The 26,234-nt window shown below is 43.4% G+C and overlaps 1 protein-coding gene across 17 annotated transcripts in view; it reads left to right on the top strand.

Moving 5' to 3' along the window:
* LOC115153540 (calcium-activated potassium channel subunit alpha-1) overlaps positions 1-26,234 on the top strand; it is a 214,617-nt gene that overhangs the window by 86,377 nt on the left and 102,006 nt on the right. For all 17 annotated transcript variants that reach the window (XM_029699100.1, XM_029699098.1, XM_029699097.1 and 14 more), the window contains exon 3: positions 14,879-14,940. In XM_029699100.1, coding sequence (XP_029554960.1) covers positions 14,879-14,940 — 62 coding nt within the window. The remainder of the gene's footprint in view (positions 1-14,878; positions 14,941-26,234) is intronic.

Below are 26,234 nucleotides of genomic sequence, written 5' to 3'. Positions count from 1 at the left end.
GGGCCACCGTGTGGTCGATATGAATGATCTTGCATATGTTGAGGGTTGACAGTGTTGTTGTTACGATACGAATATCTTTGACTGATTTATATGCATTGATGTGCTAGACCATACCCACATGAATGCTTATTGGTGAATAGCGGCCATGTTGTGTTAGGTACTAGTTTGAAAAATGTTGCGTTGAGAGACCTTTGTCCATAGACGACACATAACAAGTTTTGTGCAGATCGGTCATTTGGTGGCAGAAAAGTAGTGTTTTAAGTGTTTTTCACAAAATGTTAAATTGTGGAAAATACATTATGGGTCCCTGAGGCAAATGTGTTCCTTGTGAAAAGAGGGACCCATGTACTTAATATCATGGGGTGAGGGGGTCAAACATGGTGACAGGTGTGACCTTTCAAAGTCTGCATTTTCAATCACTTGTTATAGCACCACCATCTGGCCAATCAATGACATTTTGTAAATGGTTGATCTCTATGGCAAGACACATTATTCACCCTTTTTTTTAGCCAAAATCGGGCCAGCGCTCTCTGAGATATCGCGTGTGACTAACAGATGGAGACAGATTCAGTCCCCTCCTTTAGTGACAACTATCTGAAAGCCACACCCCTACTAAGCCACACCTCCAGTCCAGGGTTCACTAGCCTAATGTTATTACACATCAGTTTGTAGTATTCTGTAAGACTACAACTACATACATCTGTATGATATCAAAATCACATCACACAGTTGTCTCAATGAAATGTGGTTTATGACAGTGGTTCAGATTTAAAAAAATTCTAAGACAGGCAGATGGCTTGAGACAGAAAAAGTGGTCAAAATCAAAGGAGAATATATATATGCATTTTGATATCTTCTCTGTGTCTTCTTTGATATGATGATTCAATGGCTGTGGACAATGAATTTAACCACATAGCTTTGAGGAGTGACATGACACCAAGTTTATAACTCATCTACTGCAGGTGGAACTTTTCTTTTTACATACACTAAATGACCAAAAGTATGTGGACACCTGCTTTTCAAACATCTCATTACAAAATCATGGGAGTTGGTCCCGCCCTTTGCTGCGATAACAGCCTCCACTCTTCTGGAAAGGCTTTCCACTAGATGTTGGAACATTGCTGCGGGGACTTCCTTCCATTCAGCCACAAGAGCATTAGTGAGGTGGGACACTGATGTTGGGTGATTAGGCCTGGCTCCGAAGTCGGCATTTCAATTCATCCCAAAGGTGTTCGATGGGTTTGAGGTCAGGGCTCTGTGCAGCTCAGTCAAGTCTTTCCACACCGATCTCGACAAACCATTTCTGTATAGACCTCGCTTTGTGCACGGGGGCATTGTCATGCTGAAACAGGAAAGGACCTACCCCAAACTGTTGCCACAAAATTGGAAGCACAGAATCGTCTAGAATGTCACTGTATGCTGGAGCATTAAGAATTCCCTTCACTGGAACTAAGGGGCCTAGCCGAACCATAAAAAACAGCCCAGATCATTATTCCTCCTCCACCAAACTTTACAGTTGGCACTATGCATTCAAATCTAATCAAATCAAAGTTTATTTGTCACTTGCGCCGAATACAACAGGTGTAGACCTTACAGTGAAATGCTTACTTACAGGCTCTAACCAATAGTGCAAAAAAGGTATTAGGTGAACAATAGGTAAGTAAAGAAATAAAACAACAGTAAAAAGACAGGCTATATACAGTAGCGAGGCTATAAAAGTAGCGAGGCAACATACAGACACCGGTTAGTCAGGCTGATTGAGGTAGTATGTACATGTCGATATGGTTAAAGTGACTATGCATATATGGTGAAAAGAGAGTAGCAGTAGCGTAAAAGAGGGGTTGGCGGGTGGTGGTTGGCGGGACACAATGCAGATAGCCTGGTTAGCCAATGTGCGGGAGCACTGGTTGGTCGGCCCAATTGAGGTAGTATGTACATGAATGTATAGTTAAAGTGACTATGCATATATGATAAACAGAGAGTAGCAGCAGCGTAAAAAGAGGGGTTGGGGGGGGGGCACACAATGCAAATAGTCCGGGTAACCATTTGATTACCTGTTCAGGAGTCTTATGGCTTGGGGGTGAAAACTGTTGAGAAGCCATTTTGTCCTAGACTTGGCACTCCGGTACCGCTTGCCATGCGGTAGTAAAGAGAACAGTCTATGACTGGGGTGGCTGGGGCCTTTGACAATTTTTAGGGCCTTCCTCTGACGCCGCCTGGTGTAGAGGTCCTGGATGGCAGGCAGCTTAGCCCCAGTGATGTACTGGGCCATACGCACTACCCTCTGTAGTGCCTTGCAATCAGAGGCCGAGCAATTGCCGTACCAGGCAGTGATGCAACCAGTCAGGATGCTCTCGATGTTACAGCTGTAGAACCTTTTGAGGATCTCAGGAACCATGCAAAATCTTTTTAGTTTCCTGATGGGGAATAGGCTTTGTCGTGCCCTCTTCACGACTGTCTTGGTGTGTTTGGACCATTCTAGTTTGTTGATGTGGACACCAAGGAATTTGAAGATCTCAACCTGCTCCACTACAGCCCCGTTGATGAGAATGGGGGCGAGCTCGGTCCTCCTTTTCCTGTAGTCCACAATCTTCTCCTTTGTCTTGATTACGTTGAGGGATAGGTTGTTATTCTGGCACCACCCGGCCAGGTCTCTGACCTCCTCCCTATAGGCTGTCTCGTCGTTGTCGGTGATCAGGCCTACCACTGTTGTGTCATCTGCAAACTTAATGATAGTGTTGGAGTCGTGCCTGGCCATGCAGTCGTGGGTGAACAGGGAGTACAGGAGGGTACTGAGCACGCACCCCTGGGGAGCTCCAGTGTTGAGGATCAGCGTGGCAGATGTGTTGCTATCTACCCTCACCACCTGGGGGCGGCCTGTCAGGAAGTCCAGGATCCAGTTGCAGAGGGAGGTGTTTAGTCCCAGGATCCTTAGCTTAGTGATGAGCTTTGAGGGTACTATGGTGTTGAACGCTGAGCTGTAGTCAATGAGTAGCATTCATTGAATGCTATTAGCATTGGGGCAGGTAGCATTGGGGCAGGTAGCTCTTCAGTAAGGCCATTCTACTGCCAATGTTTGTCTGTGGAGATTGCATGGCTGTGTGCTCTATTTTATACACCTGTCAGCAACGGGCATGGCTGAAATATCTGAATCCACTCATTTGAAGGGGTGTCCACATACTTTTGTATATATAGTGTATCACAATATCAATGAAGCCAACCAATTACAATATCTCAGAAGTAGCATTAGCCTTGGAATGTAAAAAACTCAACAACCAAAAATATTTACTCGATGGACAAAGTATTTCATTTACCTGAAAACGAGTCTTCTCGCTGGCCTTGACTATATATGGAAATTGTCACATAAGTCTTCCAACTTTCTTTCTTTCTTTCTTTCTTTCTTTCTTTCTTTCTTTCTTTCTTTCCAGTAATAGTTATTTTCTCCACACTCCTTTCTTTGATCAACAAAATCTGATTGATTTTCTTGTAATATTTCTGAATTCAGAATGTCAACTGTATAGACAGCTGTGAAGGCTCCTGAACTGGCTCCTTATAAATGTGCTTGTAAATTGCCATTTCAGGAAGGTTTCGAGGGCTGCATAGTAATACACCTAAACACTCTTGTCTATAGGTTCTGAAGAGAACATCACCATTTCTTCTTCATTTAAAGCTTTGGAATGCTAACTTTTGATAATCTGTCATATACTGAATTATTTCTTCTTCTTCATACATGTCCCATACATGGCCATTTAAAAAAATTATACTGACACTGCGTCTCAATCCAGTAAACACACAGGTATTTCTGCATTAACCAGTTTTATTACATTTTAATCATAGGTGCTTCTTCAGAAACAGTAATCTGCCCTGTCATACTCTGTGTTCTTATTTAATTCGACAAGTGGAATAGTGACTGCCACCGTACTTCTTCAGCTACCCATCACCAATGAGCACATATGATTTCTCAGTCAAGAGACGTTCCCTGTCTTTTTCCTGTTCTTTCCCTGTTCCCTGTAGTTTCCCTGTTATTCCCTGTCTTTTCCCTGTCCCCTGTCTTTTCCCTGTTCCCTGTCTTTTCCCTGTTATTTCCCTGTTCCCTGTCTTTTCCCTGTTATTTCCCTGTTCCCTGTCTTTTCGCTGTTATTTCCCTGTTCCCTGTCTTTTCCCTGTTATTTCCCTGTTCCCTGTCTTTTCCCTGTTATTTCCCTGTTCCCTGTCTTTTCCCTGTTATTTCCCTGTTCCCTGTCTTTTCCCTGTTATTTCCCTGTTCCCTGTCTTTTCCCTGTTATTTCCCTGTTCCCTGTCTTTTCCCTGTTATTTCCCTGTTCCCTGTCTTTTCCCTGTTATTTCCCGGTTCCCTTGTCTTTTCCCTGTTATTTCCCTGTTCCCTGTCTTTTCCCTGTTATTTCCTTGTTCCCTGTCTTTTCCCTGTCTTTTCCCGGTTCCCTTGTCTTTTCCCGGTTCCCTTGTCTTTTCCCGGTTCCCTGTCTTTTCCCTGTTATTTCCCTGTTCCCTGTCTTTTCCCTGTTATTTCCCTGTTCCCTGTCTTTTCCCTGTTATTTCCCTGTTCCCTGTCTTTTCCCTGTTATTTCCCTGTTCCCTGTCTTTTCCCTGTTATTTCCCTGTTCCCTGTCTTTTCCCTGTTATTTCCCTCTTCCCTTGTATTTTCCCGGTTCCCTGTCTTTTCCCGGTTCCCTGTCTTTTCCCGGTTCCCTGTCTTTTCCCGGTTCCCTGTCTTATCCTAGTATTTTCCCTGCTTTTGACCAGGGGACCTGGAATAGGGTGCCATTTGGAACGCACATCCTGGTCTTTCTGATGGTTTTCGTTCAGTGAAGAGTAGGAATTGTCTGTAAACCAGAGCAAGTAGAAAACATTGTAGCCTATACATCCGCATTGAATAGAAATGTTTCCTCATACAGAGTTTTTTTGTGGAAATCAGTCTGATTTGTAGTAGAAAATACCAGCATGTGTAGCAGAGTTGTTGACTTGAGACTTGACAGAAAATTAAATGATTTGACTTGGAGCCTCAATTCGGGACTCAACTTTGACTTGAGACTGATGACTTGACATTATCTGGCCAGGTTTTGTAATGTTTTGTCATTCATTTTGTGGCACAGAGTCTCTGTGGATTACTCTCCACGCAGCCAGAGACAGTAGCCGCAGCATAGCCCTTATAAAAAAAAACAGCAAACTGTCAATCAACACAGGTCGGGTGAGCTGGCGAACAGATTGCTGATTTGCTTTACAGCTATAGGATTGGGTGCAGCGCAAATGTCAAATTATAGGGAGAGAGGATTGCCATAATTAAATATGCAGCTCCAAAAATAGTTTGATCAATAATATGAACTGTTTACTTTGCATGTTGACCAGCAATGGGGCAACAATTACTAACATAGGCCTGCTGGTCTTTTGGTATGTACGCCTAACAATTGCTTGAAACTGATCATTTATTTATGAAGCTTGCATTTGCAATTTGTTGTTAAAGTGAATTATTACTGTGGCGAAGACTCCCTTCTCTCTTCGCTCTCTGAACTCCCGCCAGTGAAGAGAGCTTTTTTTCTCTTGTTGAAATGTTTGCTGTCGCTTTCACCCCTTTTTAAAGCACAGGCCCTGTGTGGTAAATCTAAATCTATCACTCCACCCGCGGACCGTTTATTGCAACACGTAGACATTTCTGTTTCATGTTTGATAGGCCTACGACACATTTCGCCAACCATTTCTTACCCTGCTCTGATTGGGCGTGATATTTATAGTGCACATGAACGTTCGCAAGACCAATGAGGTAGAAGTTCTCTTTATTTAATTCAATTTGTGGTTTCCTTTGTTCATATTTTCCGGGTTAGGTCGTGGTTCCGTGTGTCTGTGTCTTTGTCTCTGTCATTTTTGTTGTGCGTAATAGGAGTGCGCAATCGTCTCAGTGCCCATAGAATGCTTTGGAGTCAGAACATTGACAAAGAGAAAATGATTGTTCCATGTATGCGTGGTGTTGAAATATCATAAAAAATAATTATGTCTGCTTAAGACGAATGTACCAATGTAACAATGGATGTGGGAATTGCCTTTTACATTGAAGAACCAGTTTATTGGTTGTAGTTGCTAATTGGGTAATTGTATGGTCCTGGGGGCCAAGTGCTTATATTATGTAGGCCTACCTGTTTGAGCTCCTGTTAGACAGATTCCATTTGGTTTCTCAGAGGGAGGCTGTACAGTCTTGTCCTTTATCTGTGTCTGTTCAGATAGGACAAGTTAAGCCTGATTCAGAGGCTATTTCTTTTGGGCTATTGCCAGTGTATATTTGGTAAATCTACTTGTATATTTTGTATGATTTGGCTCTTTAACCATTGGCTCACTAAGACCCATAAATAAATCTACACTCTGAGCACGTTAACCAGCCTTCTGCTGATTTCATGTCCTACTGACTGGTACAAGGTTCATATTTTACAATTACATAGGCTAGTCAAAATGTGTTGTAGACAAAATAATGAAAAGGGCTGTCTGGTAGCCTCAATAAATAGACAAAGATTTGTAGTTATTCTTTTTTTTTTACTTGACTTGAGACTTGAAATCTTGAGACTCGACTTGACTTGCTGTTAGAATGCACGACTTGGACTTGACTCGAGTCTTGACCCGATCTACTCAACTTGAGACTCGGACCTTGTGACTTGATACTTACTTGTGCCTCGAATAATAGTGTCTTGGAGTATACTGTAGTCTTATACTGTAGCTGTACAAACCATGTTCCTGTTATCTATCTGGGTTTCCTCATTTACATACACAAGACAGTTGTATATCAAGAATCAGGTGCATAAAGTTTCTGTTTCTGAAAGCCCATTGTATCCTCAAGCAAATCTAGCCTGGTCCCAGATCAGTTTTGTACTAGTTTGACAATGACAATAAGAGCACAGATGTGAAACCAGGATAATGAGTGTACATCTGTTACAGTATATTACTTTTCTAGGCAGGTTTCTTAGTATGTAAAAGGGTACATGCTAAGCTGTGTCCCAAATGGCAACTATGTAGTGCACTTTATTTGACCAGGGGCCATAGGACTAAGGATGAGCTGGCCAACTGGGCCCTCTTGTGGAAACACCCATCTATCAACTACTGCTGGCCCATCCACCACAATATTGAAGATGGCAGGTTTGACCATGGCATGATTATGTAATGATTAATAATGACTAACGTAAATGATACAGGCTGCCATAGACCCTCATTGACAAACTTTGTAGATATTGTTTCGTCTTGTTACAGAATGAGTGATTTGGCACATCTACCTGACTGCCAATACTACATCTGTTTCTCATTTGGTTTTATTATGACTTTGTGGGTTTCGGGGCGTTGTCTCTGGCTGCCATTTTTTTCTAAATTGGATTGCTCAGAGACAGAAAGAGAGAAAGAGTGCGTGAGTGAGTGCGTGAGTGAGTGAGTGAGTGAGTGAGTGAGCAAGCGAGAGCAATAGAGAGAGAGAAATCCCCAGCTCTGCTTTTAAAAAGGAAGCCAAGGACAGGAAATAAAAAATTCATGAAGGTGTTTTCTCATCATGGGAGACGTCAATGGACACACTGACAATACAATGTCACATCATCATGGAAATGAATGAGTTCTGAGCTACTCATCTATTATGGATGGCTAGGGCTGCTGCTGGTTCAGGCTGTCCTTTACTAAATAGACAAAGGCAGGCATGGTCACTGCTACTTCGTACAACATTATGTAAAACGTGGCATGTCAGAGGTGTGTTCAAATACTAAAGTGGTACTTGATAGAGCTTGTATGTTGGAATGGAACCAATAGAAAAACATTAAAAAGTACACACCCCGCCCACCTGGCAGTCTAAAATAAATGCTAAAACATTTTTGAAGATTTGAACCCGGGTCTGGATGCTGAGAGGAGTTAACTTCTGATGCTTATATCTCATCTGTGCTTCTCAGGATTACAGTACTATAGTGTACTGGCCCCGACCACATTAAATGCACTGCGGTTTAAATTTAATAAGGAAAGTGGGTTGTTAATTTTGTAGCAATGACAATATGCTTGATAGTGGCCTGGTGGTCTAAGCCGCTTCCTTTCAGAATATATATACCTGCGATCCACTGCTATTGAATCCGATCCACTGCTATTTACCACTCTCCTCCTACCTTTCCTGTCCTATCTAATACACTGTGGGACTGCCCCACTCTTTGAAGAAAAAATAAGATTATTATTGTCCCTAATGGGCTTATTAATAACGTTTCATGTTGTGTGGCGCATTTCATACTTTAGGGAAAATAGTTATATAAAAAAGTATTTATTTATATACCTAGAGTTTCAGATAGAAGCTATATTATCAGTCTCATCAAGTTGATTTCCTTCTTCCCTGTTTTCCTGCCAATGGACTACGCAGTTAATAAGAGAGTTTGCCCTCAAATGTTGTCCAATTCTTGGCCTTATTTACTGGTCTAAATATGATAAGTGGTGCGGGGTATCACCGTTTCTTCTGCAATTGACTGCTTGCTCTCTCAGTTTATCCCAAGCCACTCTCCGGCTGTGTCCCAAATGGCACTCTATATAGCAGACTACATTTGACCAAGGCCCATAGGGCATGCTCCGTGCTGGTCGGATGGTGTAGCTTGTTATGCTGGCAGATCATCCTTCGTTGTGTTTTTGCTGGTGACCAGCCTTCGTGGTGTTTTTGCTGGTAATCCGCTGTCGTTAGTGATGTTATGTTTGATACCAGAGCTCTGAGGCATACTTCTAAACAGTGTGCCGATGCCTGCAAAACTTTATCAGAGGCACATGATCAATGCCGTTCAAAACTTTGTTTCATCGAACAGCCACCTGATTGGTTTGTGTAGCGGCTGTCGAAAGGAGTAGACCAAGGCGCAGTGTGGTGAGTGCTCGTCATTAACTTTTTATAGAACACTTTCAACAAAACAAGAAAACGAACTACAGCTAAACAGTTCTGTCAGGAACATGAACTAAAGAGAAAGTAACCACCCACAAAACCCAAAGGAAAACAGGCTGCCTAAGTATGGCTCCCAATCAGAGACAACGATATACAGCTGTCCCTGATTGAGAACCATACCCGGCCAAAACAAAGAAATACAAAACATAGAAAAAAGGACATAGAATTCCCACCCTAGTCACACCCTGGCCTAACCAAAATAGGGAATAAAACCCTCTCTATGGCCAGGGCGTGACAGTACCCCCCCCAAAGGTGCGGACTCCGGCCGCAAAACCTGACTCTAAAGGGGAGGGTCCGGGTGGGCCTTCCTTACGGCGGCGGCTCTGGTGCGGGACGTGGACCCCACTCCAACTTCGGCTTGGCCCACTTAGGTGGCGCCTCTGGAGTGGGGACCCTTGCCGCCGACCCCGGACTGGGGACCCTCGCAGGGGCCCCGGACAGGCGGGCGACTCTGGCGGCTCCGGACTGTCGGGCGACTCTGGCGGCGCCGGACTGGCGGGCGACTCTGGCGGCTCCGGACTGGCGGGCGACTCTGGCGGCTCCGGACTGGCGGGCGACTCTGGCGGGTCCGGACTGGCGGGCGACTCTGGCGGGTCCGGACTGGCGGGCGACTCTGGCGGCTCCGGACTGGCGAGCGACTCTGGCGGCTCCGGACTGGTGAGCGACTCTGGCGGCTCCGGACTGGCGGGCGACTCTGGCGGCTCCGGACAGGGAACATGCACTGGAGGCCTGATGCGTGGGACTGGCTTTGGAGGTGCCAGACTGGTAACACGCACCTCAGGGCTAGTGCGAGGAGCAGGAACAGGACGTACTGGGCTATGGAGGCGTACCGGAGATCTGGAGCTCAGGGCTGGCACACACCGTCCTGGCTGGATGGTCACTATAGCCCGGCACGGGCGGAGCGCTGGCACAGGGCGAACTGGGCTGTGCTGGGGAATGATGGCTGCCGTGCGTAGAGCAGGCGCAGGGTAGCCTGGACCTAGGAGACGCACTGGTGGCCGGATGTGCTGCACCGGCACACTTCTCCCTGGCTGAGTGCCAACTCTAGCACAGCAACGCTGAGGAGCCCGTATCGACCGCACCGGGCTATAGCTGCGCACTGGTGACACAGTGCGTAACTCAGCATAACAGGGTGTCTGCTTGATCCGTCACTCCCCATAATAAGCACGGGGAGTTGGCTCAGGTCTCCAACCTGACTTACCCCAACTCCCCGTGAGCCCCCCCCCCAAAACATTTTTGGGGACTGCCTCTCAGGCTCCTGTAGCTGACTTGCCTGTTCCTCCCAGTATCGCCGTTCCGCCTTCGCTGCCTCGATCTCCCACTGCGGGTGGCGATACTCCCCAGGCGTTGTCCAAGGTCCCTTTCTGTCCAAAATCATCTCCCAAGTCCAGGAGTCCATAACCCTCTGTTCCTCCATACCACGCTGCTTGGTCTTCTTGTGGCGGGTGGTTCTGTAACGGCTGTTGCAAGGTGCAGCGTGGTACGTGTTCATGATGGTATTTATTTTATCTGAACACTGAATCAAAAACAAAGTGGAACAAAACGCACAGCTCTGTCAGGTGAGAAACACAAGACAGAAAACAACTACCAACAAAAACCCTGTGGGAAAAGGCTACCTAAGTATGGCTCCCAATCAGAGACAACGATAGACAGCTGTCCCAAAGAAATACACAAAACATAGAAAACGGAACATAGAATGCCCACTCTAGTCACACCCTGGCCTAACCAAAATAGAGAACAAAAACCTCTCTATGGCCAGGGCGTGACAGTTTGGTAGAAGACAAAAAGGCTAACCTGTGCAGGCGCTATGGGGTGTGGGACGTTGTCTATAGTACTTTGGCTGCTCTAAATTATTTTGATCAGCATATGCCAATAGTGTACACTGTGTTGATCAAAGCCTTGCATTATGAACCTATTTTTGACATAATTGGTTGGAAATGCTCAATGCTTCAGGATGCTTTGTTTCCCCATAACTAGCCTTTGCGGTGTTTTGGACACTGGGGATGTGACCAGCATCAAAACATATTATACTGACTAGCAAAGTGATGTTTCCAGCCAGAGTGGACATACCCAATCTGCATTCAGAGTGACTGGCTGGATTAGAAAGGTGGTGAGTACCTAAACCATCTAAACTGGAACAACCCTTTCAGTAAAGGGTGCAATAAGTAGCCTAACAAATTGGATTAGTTTAGGAAAATGTATGTTGTTTATCGTTGTGTAGCATAAGATAAATTAATTGATTTAATTTATCAATCAGTTTACATGCAAAAACACAGGTATTGACACCAAACAATTCAAAAAATCTACAGGGAGAGGAAAAAAAGTTTTTGATCCCTTGCTGATTTTGTACGTTTGCCCACTGACAAAGAAATGATCAGCCTATAATTTTAATGGTAGGTTTATTTGAACGGTGAGAGACAGAATAAGAACAACAAAAAAATCCAGAAAAACGCATGTCAAAAATGTTATAAATTGATTTGCATTTTAATGAGGGAAATAAGTAGACTGATAATTTCTTTGTCAGTGGGCAAATGTACAGAATCAGCAGGGGATCAAATACTTTTTTCCCTCACTGTAACTGCAACACAGCATGCTGGGAAATATGACAATGATGGGCGTGGTTTTGCAGACCAGCAAAATTCTGATTACTTTGGAGTCAACCTCACTTGGGATTTTAACTCATGACTTCTTGGTTGACAGCCAGCTGAATTTCCTGCTACACCACTGGATCTGTGGGTGTGATAAAGATTGTTAAAACATTAGAACCAATAGACATTCTGTCATTTGTTCCAATGGGGGAACTCTTTTGGATGCCATGTAGAACCCTTTGATTTATCCCTGTAAGTAGGGAAACCCTTTTGCGTTCCATTTAGAACCCTCTCATGAAGAACACTCTGGTTCCAGGTAGAACCATTGATGGATTCTACAGTTATACTTATATGATACTTCAGATTTGCTTATGGCACACACTGTTAAAAATTACCTGTAATTTGACAGTAAGTTACCATATACTGAGTTGCAGTAAAAAGACAGTATTTTTACAGTTGAATAAAGGTGTTATTGTTGTAAAATGACCTTGTTGTTTACCTTACTTTCACTGCACTTTGAAATGTTGGATGGAGCAATGTGCTGGGGGGGGGGGGGCATTCATTAGCATATTTGGGGGCATGGTCTAAAATATGCTGTGTTTGTGCCGTTAGTGGAAGTGTACCAGTTTAAGTGGTTTTATCGATATGTTCATGAAGGTTGAGCACCTCATTTGTATACTCTCTGTTCTACAATCTTTGTAAATAGTATCAATCAAGAGCTGCATTGGTAAGAGGTTAGTGAATTCTCCAGTAACTTAATTGTAGTTGAGCACTGGGACGTTCATGTTTAATTTTTGATACGTAACATCACTAGTTGCAAGTACATTACTGTGCATTTTACAATAACATATTGACAGTTAAGCTGCCAGTGAGTTACTGGATATTGAAGGGCCTGCACAGTCATTCTGAAAAGTACTTTTTCTCTCATGGTTAACTACCGGGACGTTTGAAAAGAAAAGGCTGAGCGGGCAGGGAGCTGATACTCATGAGCTTGCCTTGACTGACAGCTCTTTGAAACACATATGTCAAGCAACTTGGATGCGGTGAGCAATGTTGCAGTAAAATAATTTCAAGCTAATTTGGTGATACACAAAGCAACTCAAACAACATTGAAATTGCATCAATAATATATACATTTTCCGTTTGGCATGTCTCACATCACTGACGGATATGTTGACATGACAACTGCATCAGAGTTTTGAACAACCTCCGCCTGCAGAGAAGAGGAATTTGGAGCGGTCTTCTATTCAGACTTAGGAGGCACGCACACCACCCACCTCTTCCGAGTATATTACTCGCTAATGTTCAGTCCCTGGATAAGTTGACGAGATCAGGGCAAGGGTTTATTTCCAGAGAGACATCAGGGATTGTAACATACTCTGTTTCACGGAAACATGGCTCTCTCGGGATATACTGTCGGAGTCGGTCCAGCCATCTGGATTCTCAGTTCATCACACCGACAGGAATAAACATCTCTCCGGGAAGAAGAACGGTGTATGTTTCATGATTAACGACTCATGGTGTAATTGTAATAACATACAGGAACTCAAGTCCTTTTGTTCACCCGACCTAGAATACCTCACAATCAAATGCCGACCGTATTATCTGGACTTCATGTAAACTGGAAACCATATATCCTGAGGCTGCATTTATTGTAGTTGGGGATTTTAACAAAGCAAATTTGAGGAAAAGGCTACCTAAATTCTATCAGCATATCGACTGTAGTACTCTCGCTGGAAAAACATTGGACCATTGCTACTCCAACTTCCGGGATGCATACAAGGCCCTCCCCTGCCCTCCTTTCGGAAAATCTGACCACGACTCCATTTTGCTCCTCCCTTCCTATAGGCAGAAACTCAAACAGGAAGTACCCATGCTAAGGACTATTCAACGTTGATCTGACCAATCGGAATTCACGCTTCAAGATTGTTTTGATCACGCGGACTGGGATATGTTCCGGGTAGCTTCCGAGAATAATGTTGATGTGTACACTGAGAAGGTTACGGATTTCATCAAGAAGTGTATAGGAGATGTTGTACCCACTTTGACTATTAAACCCTACCCTAACCAGAAACCGTGGATAGATGGTAGAATTCGCGCAGAACTGAAAGCGCGAACCACCGCATTTAACCATGGCAAGGTGACTGAGAATATGGTAGAATACAAACAGAGTAGTCATTACAATGATTCTCTACACTACAGTATACTTGCTTGTTTTGTCACATAAACTGAAATTAGGCGAACTATGGCAGAGCGATTTCTGCATAGTGCATCTTTAACCTGTAGTCTCTCCCAATGTGGGCCTAGATCTGTTTGTTTTATTTAGTCAACTCCCATGATCCTTTTAATGCTGAACACTAGGCATAACATCAACCATAAACGTTGCTTAACAGTACTAACATATCTGGGACCAGGCTTTAGATAGACTACATGTTCAATTGTATTCAAAAGGCCCTCCTCTATTAGACAGACAGAGAGAGAGAGGGTGCCACTCAATGCCCTTGTTTTGTTATTGTGTTAGCTATATGACTAGGCTCAAGGCTTCGCTGTATCTCTGTTTATCCCCCGCTATACTGTCGCCTCGTCTCACTGTATTGACATGATGAGCCAAGATCTTGTTTACTGTTCTGTGTGGTGTATTCCCTTTCAGCTAGGGTGTAGCATACTGCTCTATTTACAGTTCTCTCTGTGTTTGTGTTTATTCCCTTTGAGCTAGGCTAGGGTGTGTGTGTGTGTGTGTGTGTGTGTGTGTGTGTGTGTGTGTGTGTGTGTGTGTGTGTGTGTGTGTGTGTGTGTGTGTGTGTGTGTGTGTGTGTGTGTGTGTGTGTGTGTGTGTGTGTGTGCGCGTGTTCCTGGGTGTAGTTGTAGCCTAGCACTCTCTTTTATAACCCTGTCAGAATGAGATGATGTGATGTATGTATATTCTAACAGTGCCAGTTAGGAATGATTTATCCTTGGCCTTAAAGCTGAGATCTGTGATAGGCAAAACAGCGCCACTGGCCACCAGAGGCACATTTGTTATTGCTTTGTGGAAATGAGCATCCAGCATTGTGGTAAAAAAATAAATTGTAGTACATACTCTACTGTTCTATTGCATGTCCAATGGTGTGCAATGATGTCAGAGGGATTAAACAGTATTCGGTGAAACGGACGTGGCAGTTTCACTGCTCTGGATTCCAGCTTTAATTAACATATTATCTGCCTCAGTAAATGTGATATCCCCAGAGTAGGCTAATTACTGGGACCTTTATGTTACCTCTCAGTGTGTTACTTAATAACATTGACTGCATTAGATAGTCTTTATTAATAGTGCAAAGCTTAGAGACCAACTTTTCCTCTCTCTCCTCTTCAGGTGGTGCTTGTCTTTGCCCTCAGCATCGGAGCCCTTGTAATATACTTCATAGATTCCTCTGAGTAAGTATTATTTTTTGCAACACATTACAGCTGTAACCTACAGTGTATCGTGCTTTTTGTTATGATAATACACCGGAAGCTATTACACTGTGACAACAGAGCTCTACTAAACAATGAGATTCTCTTTTTGTCAATGGGATCCAAATCTAATCTGGCAAATGATGTGGTACCAGAGGCACATGTGGTGATTAATGTGGTTATAACCTGATTTATAGAGAAGCTGTAATAATATTTATTTAACCCTTATTTTTCCAGGTAAGTTGACTGAGAACACATTCTCATTTACAGCAACAACCTGGGGAATAGTTACAGGGGAGATGAATGAGCTAATTGTAAGCTGGGGATGATTAGGTGACCGTGATGATATGAGGGCCAGATTGGGAATTTAGCCAGGACACCAGGGTTAACACCCCTACTCTTACGATAAGTGCCATGGGATCTTTAGTGACCACAGAGAGTCAGGACACCCGTTTAACATCCCATGCAAAAGACGGCACCCTACACAGGGCAATGTCGCCAACCACTGCCCTGGGACAATGGGATATTCTTTTAGACCAGAGGTAAGAATACCTCCTACTGGCCCTCCAACACCATTTCCAGCAGCATCTGGTCTCCCATCCAGGAACTGACCAGGACCAATCTTGTTTAGCTTCAGAAGCAAGCCAGCAGTGGGATGCAGGGTGTCATGCTGCTGGCACTGAAATATGATTTCTGAAACAAAATATATGCTCCTTACACATACTAAACATTTTTGATGGCCTGCAAAGTGGATAATACAACTGTAACTGTAGATGTGGCAGATTATGGCAGTTATGGTTGGTTTCCTGTACATTCAAAATCACGTATACACTACAAAATGAGGGTTCCTCAAGGTTCTTTGGGAAGGGTGATGTTTCTATTTGGAACCAAACTGACTAAAATAACCCTTTGAGCTTTTCAGTGGGTCTTTACAGTTCACAAAAGGGTTATTTGCTCTTTTAATAATGATAATAATGTAGAGGAGGTGGCTCATTAGAATATTTTAAGGCGGGGTTTGCGCACAGCTCTATTTGTGCAACCATGAATGAGTGCCATTCCAGTTTACCTAATTTGTTGTGCTATTCCCTTACATATTATAAATGACTATGGCCAATGATGGTGTCCTGTGTCAATTGAGAGCAGTTACTAAATCAGTCAATGGTTATTAATTCTCTCCTCAGGGACCCCCAGCTGTTCCAGCGGTAGCTCACTTGATTCAACTTCTCAATTCAAATCACATGAACTTTTATGTCACATACTTCGTAAACAACAGGTGTAGACTAACAGTTAAATGCTTACTGACGGGCCCTTCCCAACGATGCAGAGGGTAAAGAGAAAAAATAGAAAAATAATAACACAAGGAATAAATACACAATGAGTAACGATAACGTGGCTATATACATGGGGTTACCAGTACCAAGTCGATGTGCAGGGGTGCAAGGTAATTGAGGTAGATGTGTACTGTATTTATAGGTAGGGATAAAGTGACTAGGCAACAGGATAGGTAATAAACAGTAACAGCAGCGTATGTGATGAGTCAAAGGAGTTACTGCAAAAAAGGTCAATGCAGATAGTCCGGGTAGCAATTGGTTAAATATTTAACTAACTACTTAGCACTCTTATGGCTTCGGGGGAGAAGCTGTTCAGTGTCTTGTTGGTTCAAGACTTGGTGCATCGGGACTTCTTGCCGAGCGGTAGCACAGAGAACAGTCTATGACTTGGGTGGTTGCAGTTGCATTGTTTATTTTTTTAGGGCCTTCCTCTGACACCGCCTGGTATAGAGGGCCTGGATGGCAGGGAGCTTGGCCCCAGTGATGTACTGGGCCGTACGCACTACCCTCTATAGCACCTTGCAGTCAGATGCCGGACAGTTGCCGTACCAAGTGTTGATACAGCCAGTCAAGATGCTCTCAGTGGTGCAGCTGTAGAACTTTTTGAGGATCTGAGGACCCATGCTGTATCATTTCAGCCTCCTGAGGGGAAGAGGCGTTGTCGTGCCTCCTTCACGACTGTGTTGGTGTGTGTGGACCATGATAATTTCTTAGTGATGTGGACACCGAGGAACTTGAAGCTCTCAACACGCTCCGCTACAGCCCCGTCGATGTGGATGGATGCGTGCTCGATCCTCCATCTCCTGTAGTCCACGATCAGATCATTTGTCTTTCTGACGTTGAGGGAGATGTTGTTGTCCTGGCACCACACTGCCAGGTCACTGACTTCCTCTCTATAGGCTTTTTCATCATTGTCGGACATCAGGCCAACCACCGTTAACACAATAATAATACCTATGGAATTTTAACAATATAATATGGCTGACCAGAATAAAAACCTTGTATGATTCTTTGAAATAATTTACAAAGATTGAGAATGGTTATATAAAGAACCTTTCTCCATAAAGGTTCTATAAAGAACCATAAAAAAGGGTTTTATATATCGTCTTCTGTAAGGGTTGTAAGGGAATTATTTGTTTTGTGCTAAATACGTAGAACCTTTTTTAATGGTTATTTTATAGAATGTTAGGACAGGAACACCATACACGTTCCATTTAGAACCGTATGATCATGGTTCTTTATTGAACCTTCAAAAAAGGGTTCTATGTTGCACCAAAAAGGGTTCCGCTATGGTTACAAGCCAAAGAACCACTATTTGGTACTATTTTGAACCATAGGTTTTTAGTGTGTACTTTAGTATCGGGATTGTGGGCAATAGGCCGAAATGCATGCACTGGACCTGGGCCTCGTTTCCCACAGACTTCCTAGCGTTAAGATCATTATTAGAACCTTCTTACGATGTATCTTTAGTAGCCAAGGTATTTCCCAGAGCCTTCATTAGTAACGTGGTTCTTAAAAACCTTCTCACATCTACACACTAAAAACAAATGGTTCTATATAGTGCCAAAAAAGCGTTCTTTGGTTTGTAACGATAGCGCAAACATTTTCTGAAGATTCCGTAAAGAACCATGCTCATAACGTTCTAAATGGAACCTGTATGGTGTTATAAAGAACCATTTCCTCAGGTTCTATAAAGATCCATTAAAAAAGGTTATATATAGCACTAAAAAAAGGTTCCGCTATGGTTACAACCCTTTTGGGGGCTATATAGAACCCTTTATAGAACCCGATTAGCTCTTCATTGCTCTATCCGTATGAATATTATCCAAATGCATCAGAATCTCTCATGGCTTCATGTTGAAAACAAATTACTCTCCAGTCTTCTGATTTCCTTTAGGAATGTTATATTTAAAAAAAACACAGTGTTATTCAGGCCAGTTAGTACATACTAGCAACATGCATAACCACCAAACCAGACAGGCAAATTCAAGGCAGCTAAGATGTCACGATTGTGTGTAGGAACGGACCAAGGCGCAGCGTGAATATCGTTCCACATATTTTATTATAATGTGAAACTATGCAAGACATACAATAAACCATAAACAAAACAACAAACCGTGACAAAGAGGTACTACATGCACTAACTCAAAATAATCTCCCACAAACAAAGGTGGGAAAAACAACTACTTAAATATGATCCCCAATTAGAGACAACGATGACCAGCTGCCTCTAATTGGGGATCATCCAAAAAAAACAACATAGAAAAACCAAAACTAGAACCAAACAACATAGAAAAATAAAACTAGAATAAACCCCCCCAGTCACGCCCTGACCTACTCTATCATAAAAAATAAGAGCTCTCTATGGTCAGGACATGACAGTACCCCCCCCCCCCCAAAGGTGCGGACTCCGGCCGCAAAACCTGAAACCAAAAGGGAAGGTTAGGGGGGGTGTCTAGTGTTGGTGGCGGTTTTGGTGCAGGACGAAGAACCCTCTCATCCCGCGGATCCTCCCGCATCGGAGGCGGTTCTGGTGCGGGACGAAGAACCCTCTCATCCTGCAAACCCGCCAGCATCGCTGGAGGCTCCGGGCCGCGGACCGTTGCTGGAGGCTTCGGGACGCGGACCGTTGCTGGAGGCTTCGGGACGCGGACCGTCGCTGCAGGCTCCGGGCCGCGGACCGTCTCAGGAGGTCCCGGACTGTGGACAGTCTCAGGAGCTTCCGGACGGTGAAACGTCGCCAGAAGCTCTGGACTGGGAACTGTCGCCGGAAGCTCTGGAACGGGAAGGCGCACTGGAGGCCTGATGCGTGGGGCTGGCCCAGGTGGCGCACCTCAGGGCGAGTGCGGAGAGTAGGCACAGGACGTACCAGACTGGGCAGGTGCACTGGAGGCCTAGTGTGTGGAGCCGGGACAGGTGGCACCAGACTGAGGACACGCACTCCAGGGAGAGTGCGAGGAGGAGGCATAGTACGTACTGGTCTGTGGAGGCGCACTGGAGACCTGGTGCGTAGAACCGGTGCAGGATATACTGAACCGTGGAGGCGCACTGGAGGTCTGGAGCGTAGAGCTGGCACAACCCGTCCTGGCTGAACGCTCATTTTAGACCGGCAAATGCGGGGCGCTGGCACAGGACGAACTGGGCTGTGAATGTGCACTGGCGACACAGTGCATAGAGCTGGCACAGGATATCCTGGACCGAGGAGGCGTACTGGAGACCAGGAGCGCTGAGCCGGCACAACCCGTCCTGGCTGAATGCTCACTTTAGCCCGGAAAATGCGGGGCGCAGGCACAGTGCGCACCGGGCTATGAATGATCACTGGAGATACAGTGTGCATTAACGCATAACACGGTGCCTGACTGGTCACACGCTCCTCAGGGTAAGCACGCCCGCTCGGCAGCGCTCTCAATGCCAACACCTCTCTCCGGAATCTTTCGACTCCCTGACTGGCTCTGGTTCACCCCTCGGCTCTGCCGACCACTCTGTGTGCCCCCCCCCCCACAATTTTCTTTGGAGCTGCCTCTCGGGCTTCCGTTGTTGCCGTGCTAATTCCTCGTAGCGTCGTCGTTCTGCTCTCGCTGCCTCTATCTCCTCCTTCGGACGGCGATACTCCCCTTCCTGCCTCCAGGGTCCTTTCCCGTCCAAGATTTCCTCCCAGGTCCATTCCTCTTGACCACGCTGCTTGGTCCTCTGGTGGTGGGAGATTCTGTCATGATTGTGTGTAGGAGCAGACCAAGGCGCAGCGGGAATATCGTTCCACATATTTTATTATAATGTGAAACTATGCAAGACATACAATAAACCATAAACAAAACAACAAACCGTGACGAAGAGGTGCAACATGCACTAACTCAAAATAATCTCCCACAAACAAAGGTGGGAAAAACAACTACTTAAATATGATCCCCAATTAGAGACAACGATGACCAGCTGCCTCTAATTGGGGATCATCCAAAAAAAACAACATAGAAAAACAGAAACTAGAACCAAACAACATAGAAAAATAAAACTAGAATAAACCCCCCCCAGTCACGCCCTGACCTACTCTACCATAGAAAATAAGAGTTCTCTATGGTCAGGACATGACATCAGCCCACTCGTAGAGCAGCCAAAATGCCCTTCCGCATCACTTTATCCCCCTAAACATATAATTGAGATGTTTAGGCTATCTGTCTGACTGTGACTGCCGATAACTTCTGAACTAAGTTGACTTCAAGTACAAAGTTACAAAGTATTTGCAATTGTTACAAACAAGTGAAGGATAAAATTAAGCTTCAAATGAAAACCGAGATGACTACATTAAAAAGATAGGCCTACATACAGTAGGCTACATGGGCCTATATAGGCTATTTCAATTACAGTTGAAGTCAGAACTTTACATACACTGAGGTTGGAGTCATTAAAACTTGTTTTTCAATCACTCCACAAATGTCTTGTTAACACACTATCAACAGCCAGTGAAATAGCAGGGCGGCAAATTCAAAACAACAAAAATCTCATAATTCAAATTTCTCAAACATACAAGTATTATACACCATTTTAAAGATAAGATTCTCTTTAATCCAACCACAGTGTCCGATTTTAAAAAGGCTTTACGGCGAAAGCATAACATTAGATTATGTTAGGGCAGTGCCTAAACAACAAAAACCACACAGCCATTTCCCAAGCAAGGAAAGGCGTCACAAAAACCAGAAATACAGCTAAAATGAATCACTAACCTTTGATGATCTTCATCAGATGACACTCCCAAGACTCAATGTTACACAATACATGTATGTTTTGTTCGATAAAGTTCATATTTATATCCATAAACCCCATTTTACATTGGCGCGTGATGTTCAGAAAATGTTTTCCCTCCAAAACCTTTTGGTGAATGAGCACATCAATTTATAAAAATACTCATCATAAACATTAATAAAATTTACAACAGTTATTGAAAGAATTATAGATACACTTCTCCTTAATGCAACCGCTGTGTCAGATTTTAAAATAGCTTTACGGCGAAAGCACATTTTTCAATATTCTGACTACCGAGCTCAGCCATCAAAGCAAGCTATACAGTTACCCGCCAAGTTCTGGAGTCAACTAAACTCAGAATTAGTATTATAAATCTTCACTCACCTTTTCTGATCTTCGTCAGAATGCACTGCCAGGACTCCCACTTCCACAAGAAATGTTCGTTTTGTTCGATAAACTCCATATTTATGTCCAAATACCTCCATTTTGTTTGCGCGTTCAAATCACTAATCCAAAGGCATAATGCGCGAGCGCAAAACCAGAGACGAAAAGTCAAATAGTTCCATTACCGCTCGTAGAAAGATGTCAAACGATGTTTACAATCAATCCTTAGGGTCTTTTTAAGATAAATCTTCGATAATATTCCAACCGGACAATAGCGTATTCATGACAGAGGAAAAAGAAGAAAGGGCGCGCCTGCGTGAGTGCGCAGTAAACAACTCATTGGTCCCAGGCTTGAGTCAGCTCCTATTCTCTGCCCAGTAACAGTAGAAGCATAAAACAAGGTTCTAAAGACTGTTGACATCTAGTGGAAGCCTTAGGAAGTGTAAAATGACCCCACAGACACTGTAGTTTGAATAGGGATTAGATAGAAAAACTACAAGCCACTTCCTGGTTGGATTTGTTTCTCAGGTTTTTGCCTGCCATATGAGTTCTGTTATACTCACAGACATCATTCAAACAGTTTTAGAAACCTCAGAGTGTTTTCTATCCAAATATACTAATAATATGCATATCCTACCTTCTGGGCCCGAGTAGCAAGCAGTTTAACCTCTCTGGCGCATGTGGGACGAACTCGTCCCACCTACGTGGCGCGATTTTTGAATCGTTAGAAATACTATTACTTCAATTTCTCAAACATATGACTATTTTACAGCTATTTAAAGACAAGAATCTCGTTAATCTAACCCCACTGTCCGATTTCAAAAAGGCTTTACAACGAAAGCAAAACATTAGATTATGTCAGCAGAGTGCCCAGCCAGAAATAATCAGACACCCATTTTTCAAGCTAGCATATCATGTCACATAAACCCAAACCACAGCTAAATGCAGCACTAACCTTTTATGATCTTCATCAGATGACACACCTAGGACATTGTGTTATACAATACATGCATGTCTGTTCAATCAAGTTCATATTTATATCAAAAAACAGCTTTTTACATTAGCATGTGACGTTCAGAAAAAGCATAACCCCCGCAAACTTCCGGGGAATTTACTAACAGTTTGCTAAATTACTCACGATAAACGTTCACAAAAAGCATAACAATTATTTTAAGAATTATAGATACATTACTCCTCTATGCACTCGATATGTCCGATTTTAAAATAGCTTTTCGGATGAAGCACATTTTGCAATAATCTAAGTACATAGCCCGGCATCACAGGGCTAGCTATTTAGATACCCACCCAGGTCAGCCTCCACCAAAATCACATTTCCTATAAGAAAAATGTTCTTACCTTGCTTGTTCTTCGTCAGAATACTCTGCCAGGACTTCTACTTCAATAACAAATGTTGGTTTGGTCCCAAATAATCCATCGTTATATCCAAACAGCGACGTTTTGTTCGTGAGTTCTAGACACTATCAGAATGCTTCATCACGGTGTTGCGCATGGCGCATTGGCGTGACAAAAATGTCTAAATATTCCATTACCGTACTTCGAAGCATGTCAACCGCTGTTTAAAACCAATTTTTATGCCATTTATCTCGTAGATAAGTGATAATATTCCGACCGGGAATATGCATTGAGCCTAAACAGCCGAATTAAATTTCTCCTCAGGAGCGAATCGTGCACGCGCCTCATTCAAAGGTCCTCTGAGCCGCCACTTGCCAAAGCCGATAATGTGTTTCAGCCTGAGGCTCCCTCGTCAACCTTCAGTTATTTCCCGGGCTCTGAGAGCCTATCGGAGCCCTGGGAATTGTCACGTTACAGCTAAGATCCTTACTTTTCAATAAACAGATGCAAGACGCACGACTCCTTGTCAGACAGGGTACTTCCTGCATGAAACCTTGTCAGGTTTTTGCCTGCCATAGGAGTTCTGTTATACTCACAGACACCATTCAAACAGTTTTAGAAAATTCAGAGTGTTTTCTATCCAAACCTGAACAATAATATGCATATTCTAGCTTCTGAGTTGGTGTAGGAGGCAGTTAAAAATGGGCACATATTTTTTCCAAAATTCTCAATACTGCCCCCTATCCCAAACAGGTTAATTTGGGCATGTTATTCATCTGAATTTCTGAGTACTGCCCCCTGTCACCAAGAAGTTAACAATCTATAGTTTTGGCAAATCGGTTAGGACATCTCCTTTGTGCATGACACAAGTTTTTTGTCCAACAATTGTTTCCAGACAGATTATTTCACTTATAATTCACTGTATCACAATTCCAGTGGGTCAGAAGTTTACATACACTAAGTTGACTGTGCCTTTAAACAGCTTGGAAAATTCCAGAAAATTATGTCATGGCTTTAGAAGCTTCTGATAGGGCAATTAGCATCATTTGAGTCAATTGGAGGTGTACATGTGGATGTATTTCAAGGCCTACCTTCAAACTCAACACCTCGATGTTTGACATCATGGGAAAATCAAAAGAAATCAGCCAAGACCTCAGAAAAAAAACATGTTGACCTCCACAAATCTGGTTCATCCTTGGGAGCAGTTTCCAAACACCTGAAGGTACCACATTCATCTGTACAAGCAATAGTACGCAAGTATAAACACCATGGGACCATGCAGCCGTCATACCGCTCAGGAAGGAAACACATTCTGTCTCCTAGAGATGAACGTACTTTGGTGCGAAAAGTGCAAATCAATCCCAGAACAACAGCAAAGGAGCTTGTGAAGATGCTGGAGGAAACAGGTACAAAAGTATCTATATCCACAGTAAAACGAGCCCTATATCGACATAACCTGAAAGGCAGCTCAGCAAGAAAGAAGCCACTGCTCCAAAACCGCCATATAAAAGCCAGACTACGTTTTGCAACTGCACATGGGGACAAAGATTGTACTTTTTGGAGAAATGTCCTCTGGTCTGATAGAATAGAACTGTTTGGCCATAATGACCATCGTTATGCTTGGAAGAAAAAGGGGGAGGCTTGCAAGCCGAAGAACACCATCCCAACCGTGGAGCACAGGGGTGGCAGCATCATGTTATGGGGGTGCTTTGCTGCAGGAGGGACTGGTGCACTTCACAAAATAGATGGCATCATGAGGTAGGAAAATTATGTGGCTATATTGAAGCAACATCTCAAGACATCAGTCAGGAAGTTAAAGCTTGGTCGCAAATGGGTCTTCCAAATGGACAATGACCCCAAGCATACTTCCAAAGTTGTGGCATAATGGCTTAAGGACAACAAAGTCAAGGTATTGGAGTGGTCATCACAAAGCCCTGATTGAGATCCTATAGAATATTTGTGGGCAGAACTGAAAAAGCGTGTGCGAGCAAGGAGGCCTACAAACCTGACTCAGTTACACCAGCTCTGTCAGGAGGAATGGGCCAAAATTCACCCAACTTATTGTGGGAAGCTTGTGGAAGGCTACCCGAAACGTTTGACCCAAGTTAAACAATTTGAAGGCAATGCTACCAAATACTAATTGACTGTATGTAAACTTCTGACCCACTGGGAATGTGATTAAATAAATAAAAGCTGAAATAAATAATTCTCTACTATTATTCTGACATTTCACATTCTTAAAATAAAGTGGTGATCCTAACTGATCTAAGACAGGGAATATTTACTAGGATTAAATGTCAGGAATTGTGAAAAACGAAGTTTAAATGTAGTTGGCTAAGGTGTATGTAAACGTCCGACTTCAACTGTATATTGAATCGATGTCATGTTCTATCAATAGAGTTATATTTTGTGACTAGGCTACTGTCTGTCATTTTTGCCTCAAGGTGGTTCATGATGTGTGACAACATGTGCACAATGATGTGCCAAATCTGTGATTTAATGCATTATTATTGGGTAAGCATAATACGTCGCCTCAATAGCCTATTTGCAGCCATTGGTAATATCTCTAGGAGCTGATCCGTCGTCAGTATTGTGGAATAATTTGAATGTTAAGGTAATATTTGAATGGAGAAAGCTGATCCAAGAGCAGCGATGCACTTAGTGAGCACTACGTGCTTGTTTGGGAAACTTAAAAAGTTGGTACGATCATCGTAATGTTAAGTGACTGGAAAACAAGGCCCAGAAGTATGTATTGATTCTTATTACCCTGACACTTTTAGAAGCTTTCACACGCCTGTACATACTATGCTGTATGATTCAGTCATCACCACATGCTGTTAGAACAGGAAGGCCAAAAAGATCATCAAGGACAGCATCCACCCGAGCCACTGCCTGTTCACCCCGCTATCATCCAGAAGGCGAGGTCAGTACAGGTGCATCAAAGCTGGGACCGAGAGACTGAAAAACAGCTTCTATCTCAAGGCCATCAGACTGTTAAACAGCCATCACTAACATTGAGTGGCTGCTGCCAACATACTGACTCAACTCCAGCCACTTTAATAATGGAAAAATGGATCTAATCAATTTATCACTAGCCATTTTATATTATATAATGTTTACTTACCCTACATTGCTCATCTCATATGTATATACTGTACGCTATAACATGTACTGCATCTTGCCATCTTGATGTAATGTAGCACTAGCCACTTTAAACAATGCCACTTTATATAATGTTTTCATACCCTACATTACTCATCTCATATGTATATACTGTACTCTATACCATCTACTGCATCTTGCCATCTTGATGTAATGTAGCACTAGCCACTTTAAACAATGCCACTTTATAGAATGTTTACATACCCTGCATTGCTCATCTCATATGTATATACTGTACTCTATACCATCTACTGCATCTTGCCTATGCCGCTCGGCCATCACTCATTTATAGATTTTTTTGTACATATT

The sequence above is a fragment of the Salmo trutta genome, chromosome 18 (assembly GCF_901001165.1).
Source record: "Salmo trutta chromosome 18, fSalTru1.1, whole genome shotgun sequence".
Lineage (NCBI taxonomy): Eukaryota > Metazoa > Chordata > Actinopteri > Salmoniformes > Salmonidae > Salmo > Salmo trutta.
Note: the sequence above shows the minus strand (reverse complement) of the source record. Positions and strands in the feature narration are given on the sequence as shown.